Below are 8,916 nucleotides of genomic sequence, written 5' to 3'. Positions count from 1 at the left end.
TATTCACTGGAACCTTCAGACTTAGTAGTTTTTGAGCTCTTCCCATCAAAGAAGGCAGATCTGGCGGTGTAACTATATTTTTTTTATAATTGATGGATACATAACGATAAAGTCTTATTTAACGTGTGATTATTTGTATAAGTGCCGATTCAAGTATCTAATAATTAATTAGACTACAATATTTGAGCATCTTGTAAAAACTAATAATTATAGTAAAATACATACTTACCTAAGCCGCTTTTTTAAATCGGTTAAAATTAAGTTGAAGCTTAACAAATGTAGACCATCACTAGCAATATGGCTTTATCGGATCGATAGCGACCGGCGCGGTACTTGTTCCTGTATCACCAATCTTCTCAGACCAATTATAGAAGGACCTGTATCGCAATCATAGTCACCAACAAAATTGTCTGTCATTTTCTAAAGAAAACGAGCTTAGATTTGGTATATATCTTAAACTAAACCAGAAGTTTTTGCCCGTTTTTTAAACAATTTAATTACACAAAAAGGTATTTTTACGGAGCTCTTTAACAGACGAACACGATTACAACTATTTAACATCGATACTATAGAGACAGTTTCTATAATCGCATTAGATCGTTGATCATATACTTTAACAGAAAAGTAACGTCTAGCGAGGCAGGTCCTATACAATAATTGGTCTGAGCCAATCTTAAACGAGAGAGATCATTAGTTCCAATTATACGAATATACACATGGTACAATGATAATGATCATAATGACCTTCTTATGTGATTACATTACATTAGTTATAGTATACACTTATATTAAGTATAATGTTAGTTAAATATATATGTATGTTAGTTAAATATGTATTGTTTAATATTAATTAAGTATTAATATACTAACTTATGATTGTACATAAGTAATTTTAATCTTTTTTATTAGTTTGTAAGCTAGTAGATTGTAATTTCTCTTTTTTTTTTGGCTGAATAAAGGATTTTATTTATTATTATTTTTTCTCTCATTTATTTATTACTTCTTTTTTTTTAATTTTTAACAATATAAGTATAATATACAAAACATTATTAAAAATTTATAAAAATTTTTTTATTATTTTATTATTAATTTATTTTAATTTTATAATTTTATTATTTTACAGAGGTAAAACAATATATTTTTTTAATTTATTTTATTCTAAAAACAAGAAGTGTTACATTATTTAGGTACCAAGTTAGACATCCTTAATCCTCATAAACTTGGCGTTTTTGTGAGGGGCTAGGTTTATTTTTATTTTTTAAGAATGGCGAATTCACTAATCTAATCATTTTATTACAATTATGAGTATACACATTAAGTGTTTACACATTAAGTGGGACCCAAATTAGGTACTATGTTATATAAAAATATATAGGAAAGAAGCGGGGTTGGTTTTTAATGTGATACCTAATAATACCACAAAAACATACCCCTTATCAACCCTGGTGTTGGGGACGGTTGACTCATTTTCTGACTTTTTTTCAGTTATATATTTCTTACATTCGGTTTACCACACACTTGTAGTGAAGATTAATAGATGTTCATTAAAGTTTTCTAACATAATAAGAAGACATTTTATGATTTATGAAACCAAGTCTACTAGCTCCGGTCTTCGCTACGTATCTACACTAATATTATAAAGCTGAAAAGTTTGTTTGTTTGATTGATTGAACGCTTATCTCAGGAACTACTGGTCCGAATAGAAAAATTCTTTCTGTGTTAGATAGCCCATTTATCGAGCAATAATATTATCCCTGTATTTCCACAGGGACGGGACGGGAACCACGCGGGCAAAACCGCGTGGCGTTAGCTAGTAACTTATGCATATATATAAATATCCTCTAGGAGATATTATATCAGCGTGAGTACAAATACTGCTGCGATCTCTATTTCCTCACTATAATAGTCTGGCTGGACGCTACACCGAGCCAATCAGAGAGTCTAGACGCAGGAAAGACGGTATTACATAGTAACAGAGGCTAGAGTATGTATAGCCTCTGTTACCATATCATAAGCACTGTTTTCTATATTAAGTTTTCCAATTGAAAAATACCCCACTAACTTTTTTTTATTTTTTTTATTCTTTACAAGTTAGCCCTTGACTGCAATCTCACCTGATTGTAAGTGGCGATGCAATCTAAGATGGAAGCAGGTTAACTTGTTAAGAGGAGGTTGAAAACCCACACCCCTTTCGGTTTCTACACGACATCGTACCAAAATGCTAAATCGCTTGGCGGTAAGTCTTTCTCGGTAGGGTGGTAACTAGTAACGGTCGAAGCCTCCCACCAGCCAGACCTGGACCAATTAAGAAAACCTCAATCGGCCCAGCCGGGGATCGAACCCAGGACCTCCGTATTGTAAATCCACTGCGATTACCACTGCGCCACGAAGGCCGTCGAACTTTTTGTTACGAAAACTTAAATTTAAACTTAAATTTAAAATTAATTTAAACTTAAAGAAATTATACTAAACTCTCATGTCGCTGTGTTACCAAACTCCTCTGAAACGACAGGACCGATTTTGATGAAATTTTGTGTGTGTGAGTATCGAGCCAATCTACTTTTTATACCCCTAAGTAATATCACCAAGGTTTTTGTAATACTTAGAAATAATTTATAGGGCAAAACTAGAATTCTATACAAATCAGTACTCCGTCATTTTGTATTCGGATACATTTTCACACTCGATGCCATTGAGAGCAATGTACATACAAATGAGTGTTTGATCCCCTCGCGGTTCAACATAGTCGAGTGTAAATAACCATGTATACTGCACACAACAAAGTATCAATCTTGTATACGGTTTTATTTATAAACATGGATTAATTTAAACCTCAATTTTTGTCAAAGCAAAGTGAACATTTCAATATTATTTATTAGGTCGACTTTACATTGAAGAGAACTGATGTTTAAATATTAATCATTATTTTTAAATATGTTTTAGCTCTTAAGATATCATCAAGTATACATTATTGAACTACCGATGACTTTTATGATTTAGCAAACAAAACTCCACTATATTTCTTGTAATAGTATCTCCAGGTTTAAGTGGCTAGACTCTAATGCTCGAGGTCTAGAGCTTGATATTCGGTGGATAAGTATTGAATCCACTGGTAAATATATCTTTTCGCCTGTACGGTGGCATTTTTTGAAAATAATAAATAATTCCTGTATTTGTAATTTTTATTAATATTATAAAGAGGTAAAATTCGAGCTGTTTTAAGGGGGTAATCTCTGATGAACCGATTTTGAAAATTCTTTTACCACTAGAAGGCCACGTTATTTGTAAGTGTCATAGGCTATATTTTATTCACGTATTCTTAAAACAGGAACTACGCGGATAAAACCGAGGAGCGTCGGCTAGTTAGTTACCTATACATTAATAAAGTCCGCAAATTCGTCCGCGATAAAATCTATGGAAGCTTTCTTTGTATCAACGAACTATAAAAGGGGAAATATCGAACCCAGAACCCCAAGGCACATAGCCACACATGCTACCCACCGGACCAACGAGGCAACACGTTCGCTGCGGCACTGATATTTCTGTACTTTCGTTAGGTGCGGTACGAGGTTTTTTGACCTCGTACTAAAAGTTGATGTGGTGTAGTACGAGGTCCCATCGACCTCGTAACTCTTGAAGACGCTAGACGTACGAGGTCAATTGACCTCGTATCGCAGCGAACGTGCCTGAATCATTTTAGGGTGCCGTATTTCCAAAAAACTTTCGATTTCAATTTTCGACACGATTCATGACACGAAGTTTCACATGATAAAAATATGATCGAGTGATATATCAGAATATGATACAAATTACACTTGCTTCCTTTGCTCGCTAGTCGGGAGTGATAGATCAATTTTTTACAGAACCCTGCCATCCGTCTTTCTCGTACATAATAAATTTCTTATGCTAGCGTCATACATTTGTTCATGCTTATGAAAGCGTGATATAAAAAAGTAGTAATAGTAAAGAAATAAATGTAAGGGGGTCTTCTAGGAGCACGGTTTGTTATTGTAAATTAAACAACTTTTGATGGGACATAGACGATTTACTAATGACACTCAACATTCGTACATTGATTTAGGTAGGTACAATTTAATACACGATACGATCGGAGCATTGAGCCTCACGAATGCGCGGGCAGCGTTTGGAGAGGTCGCAGGCATAATACACTGTAATCTTTGGTCGCAGGCAGTGTTGCCAGTTGGATTTTATGAGAAGTTACCCGAAATATTAAAAAAGTAACCTTTTTGTGTAAAAAGTAACCTTTGACTACTACTACTCTTGCTTTTTGCGTTCCACAGCATGGCTAAACCACCATTTCAGCCCCTGAGGGCTAAAGTAATTTTGTTTTTTTTTTTTTTAATATCTGTCTGTTACGAATACTAGCCAAGTACTAAATTACTACAAACCGAAGGAGATTTTACTCGTAAATAGAATCATCTTAAGTAAGGCCCTGATTGTTTGCCTTTTACTTATGGGATAAGAAAAATGCAATTAAAGAGCAAGGATTTAAAAAACAATAGACGTTAATTTCTTAAATTCATACTTGATTTTTTTAAGAAATTCAATGTGACTGCAACTTGCTTATTTCGCAACGTCAATTGTAACGTCTTCATTTATAGTGAGATTGACACAGAAACATCGATGAGTTCTTGAGCATTTGTCCGCATTTCTTGATTTAACGACCGTTCTGTTTTAGATATACGAAATTGTAAGTTAATTCTAAAAATTCCGAAATATCACGTAAAAGTAACCTTTTTATTAATCAGTCAAAAAATCACCTAAAAGGTTACAAAAGTAACCTTCTGGCAACACTGGTCGCAGGCGCACTGAATTGAACTCTACTTCGATCAAGCGATCGGGCTCTTACCCCTCTCGCGTCCCGCGTCTTGCGTGTGTTCGGAATCATTCGGCAGGGATAGGTAAGTAGGTACTAACTGACTGGATATATAATATTGATGCGACCAACCAAAAATATTGAGTTTGTCGTGTTACATAAATAAATAAAAGAATAGTCATAGAAATAGTATAGTAATAAGTACACTCCTTCGTATAATGTGCTTATTGTATGTATTGAGAGCGTAGTCCAATATTATGCTTTATGACAAGGCTCATCCTTCCATCCAAAATCTGATGATGTCATCAAAGCCGTTTTTTTTATTCCCTACACGTTAGCCCTTAACTACAATCTCACCTGATGGTAAGTGATGATGCACACTAAGATGGAAGCAGGCTAACTTGTTAGGAGTAGGATGAAAGGCGGTACGTCTTTGTCGGTAGGGTGGTAACTAGCCACGGCCGAAGCCTCCCACCAGCCAAAAATAGCCATTACATACAATGAAATGGTTTTATATATATATATATATTTATTAGACAGACCAACGAAATTTGAATTATATAGGTAGGTATGTAATGTAGTTTCTAATGTGATGTAGGTATAGTTACTATTGAGAATACAAGTAACGTATTATAAGTAACCTGCACCATGCTATCGGCGAAGTAAAGATAACTTACAAACTTAGGGATGCCCGATAACCTGTTTTTGGCAGTTACTAATTGAATTAAACTAAAATGTTTTTGGACCACTGGATTACTATCTACCCAGGTATAAATCATAGGATCCTGAGTTAAATTCCTGGGTTGGACTATAAAAATATTGTTTTTCTTCTTAGTATATTTTTTTTTTGTTAAAAGAATATTTGCCATATTTTTAAATATGACCAATCCCATTCCCCTCGAAATAGTCGGGAAAGACTGTATTAGGAGTGGATACGACAATGGTGCGGGGATCGAACCACCACCCCTCGGTGATGAGTCCAACCGCTCTTACCGTTGAGCTATTGAGGTTCAAATTACTACCAAATAGCATGTATGTCGTCCTGGAAAGAACCAATAAAGAAAGAAAAGCCAGTCCGCTTAATTCTACCGGCATACATTTTTTTAATCTTTAAAGACTACAATCTCACCTGATGGTAAGTGATGATGCAATCGAAGAAGGAAGCAGGCAAAATTTTTACGAGGAGGATGAAAGTCCACATCCCTTTCGTTTTCTACACGACATAGTACCGGAACGGTAACTAGCCACGGCCGAAGTCTCCCACCAGCTAAACCTGAACCAATTAGGAAAACCTCAGTCGGCCCAGCCGGGGATCGAACCCAGGACCTGCATCTTGTAAGTTCACCGCACATACCACTGCGCCACGGAAGCCGTCTTAAGTATTTCGGTAAAATCAGTGTTTCGGTATATAGTGAAGGTATATAGTTTCAGTTGAAAGTATGTTTAAGAGGCAGTTCATAGCTGGCAGTTTACCGTATTGCTGTGATTGCAAAAGTATGTAAGGTAACGTATTCGTTAATGTATAGTCTCAAACACATACAAGGCCAGTCGAGCGTCACGTGGTTCTAAATAAGGTTTGCCAGATTTGACCCACACATACTAACACAGCTTCTTCTTCTTCTTCTTTCTTAGGCCTTTTCCGCTCTTGGCCATTTGGGTTGGCTGTTGTACGTAGGTCCTTTTGGTGCTGGTCCCCGCTAGAGTCACTCCAGCCAACCGAGCTCGATTCAGAAGCTTAGCAGGTCGCCCAGGTCGCCGACCGCCTCTTGGAGTGTTGCTGGATCCAATGTGTGCTGCACGTTGTTTGGATACACCTCTGCATTTAAGAATAACATGTATCGGGGTTTCCTCTTCCTCCATGCATGCTCTGTACACAGGACTGTCGGTTATACCTAGAACCGACAGGTGTTTATTTAGTGAACTAACAAAGTTAGAAAGAAAAATAAGACAACCCTAGCCCGTTTACCGTTCACTTCATCGAAGCAAGAAGTCAATTATTTGCTCTATGACATGGACTAATGTGTTTACACTGATTTCTAAGTTTGCTTATACCTTTTTTGGTAGGGTCGCACCCAATCAGATAAACTCATTATCTTGCTACACCTTTGTCTTTGTGCTCTGAGCTCATTTGAGAATTGCATTCGAGAAAGTCATCATGAGAACTTGCATGGGGTATTTTGAAGGTGTTTTTCCGCAATCATGTTTAAATCTAGTGTTTTCACTTTACTGATATATTTTACAGTTTCTATATTGGCTTTGAAAAATGTTGAGGGGTGAGTAATACTTATAATGAAGTGAAATTGAGTACATAATTTGAATAAAATGGCTCACGACAAGGCACCAGTCTTCTCTCAAGAGTGAGATGGGTCGTATTCCGAGTGCAAATTCGTTGAGACATGCTATTTAAAACATTACCTATGAATAAATCTCAGGTTTCAGGAATTACCTAAACGAATGATATTTTTTACAGATCTCGACCGGTTCTAGAGAAGACAGTTGAAGCCTTATTCGCTGACAGATCTGAAGTTATTCATCCAGCCACGTGTAAAGTATTCACATCGTCTACACGTCAGTCAAAAATGTGCAAAAGAGAGCCAGGTTTGCCGAATATACTAGTCAAAGCGAAACAGCAAGCAATTAAAGCTTGTGAGGAGACTTTTCAATACGACAGGTGGAACTGTTCACTTGTTTTCAATAAGAAGCCAAAAAGGAGTATTTTCAAAAAGATATACAGAGAGACTGCGTTTATACACTCTCTTGTGGCAGCTTCTATCACTCACGCAGTAGCAAAAGGATGTGCTTCTGGTGAGCTATCCAGATGTTCTTGTATCGGTAGTTTTAGAAACGCCTCGAACGTTCAAATGAGAGGAGGCTGTGGCGATGATTTTAAATTCGGTAAACGATTTGCTAAGAACTTTCTCGAATGGAAAACAGCGGGGAACGATCAAATAGCGGATGCTTTAAAACAAGATGTCAACATAGGTATTGATTCCATAGGCGAACAGTTGAAAGAAGTTTGTAAATGCCATGGATTTTCCGGTTCGTGTACAACGAAGACTTGCTGGAAAAGACTGGGTCCTTTCAACTCAGCTATGGGTTTATTGAAGAAACATTACCACCACGCGGTGAAGAAAAAGCTAGTGAATTTTACATCTAAAAGAGCTGTTACGGTAAAGGTGAAAAGAAAGTTGAAAATGGATCTTAAGAATTTGGTTTATTTCCAGAAGACTCCAAACTTGTGTGTGAGTACGAAAGGAAGGGTTTGTAAAGACAAACACAACTGTGCAACTTTGTGCTGCGGTCGCGGGTTTGTTGTGACTCAAAAAACAGTGGCTTCTAGGTGCAGATGTAAAATGGTGAATTGTTGTGTCGTTAAATGTGACACTTGTGTTGAAGAAGTGGATGTTTATACTTGTAAATAATATACATTATTTTGTCTTAACCACTGGAATAATTTAACTGTTGCAAAATTTGGTATACCTATAACTATAAGATTTAAGAGAAATAGCCACAAATGAATTGAGAACCTCTTCCTTTTTTTGAAGTCATTAAAAAAATACTGACTTTAAAAACTGTGGGTTCCGTATCATGATCAGTATCATGGAAAATACTAATGATAGGTAGTTTATTTTCTTAAAAAAAAAACAGGCTGACAATTATTGTAAAACTGCACCTGCCTACCTAAGGATGATTTGTACGAGTAAGTGTTTATTGTAGGAATTGTTTTTAATAGTGGACTGTGATATTGGGGTACAATCTGACTAAAAATTATTCTAAATTATTTATTGGATGTAGATGTAGTAAAATACCTACCTACCTGTTATGTAGTAAAGTTAATTATTTTGTATTGTAAAAGGCATTTGTACGAAGAAAGTATTACAATTCAATTAAAAGACATTTTGTTTATCTAACATAATAAATATCTCTCGTTTTGCTCTATTCCCGAAAATGAAATAAATGAAAAATGTGAAAGAAGTAGTGACATCTATTACATTATTAAAAGTACACATTGCGGAGACATACCATCACATTGTGGAACTCTAAAGATATAAACTAGCTTTGGTATGTGCCACAAGATG

The 8,916-nt window shown here is 35.9% G+C and overlaps 1 protein-coding gene across 1 annotated transcript; it reads left to right on the top strand.

The window, feature by feature from the left end:
• The first annotated feature begins 7,036 nt into the window (after positions 1-7,036).
• LOC112057276 (protein Wnt-4) lies at positions 7,037-8,370 on the top strand. The gene is made up of 2 exons (XM_024097769.2): positions 7,037-7,110; positions 7,308-8,370. The coding sequence occupies exons 1-2, from the start codon at positions 7,037-7,039 to the stop codon at positions 8,257-8,259; spliced, it is 1,026 nt and encodes a 341-aa protein (XP_023953537.2). The 3' UTR covers positions 8,260-8,370.
• The last annotated feature ends 546 nt before the right edge of the window (positions 8,371-8,916 follow it).

The sequence above is a fragment of the Bicyclus anynana genome, chromosome 3 (assembly GCF_947172395.1).
Source record: "Bicyclus anynana chromosome 3, ilBicAnyn1.1, whole genome shotgun sequence".
Lineage (NCBI taxonomy): Eukaryota > Metazoa > Arthropoda > Insecta > Lepidoptera > Nymphalidae > Bicyclus > Bicyclus anynana.
Note: the sequence above shows the minus strand (reverse complement) of the source record. Positions and strands in the feature narration are given on the sequence as shown.

Coding starts and splice junctions, on each gene's coding strand:
- LOC112057276 (XM_024097769.2), top strand. CDS start 7,037: ATGTTTAAATCTAGTGTTTTCACTTTACTGATATATTTTACAGTTTCT. Junction 7,111..7,307: donor GCTTTGAAAAATGTTGAGGG/GTGAGTAATACT, acceptor TATTTTTTACAG/ATCTCGACCGGTTCTAGAGA.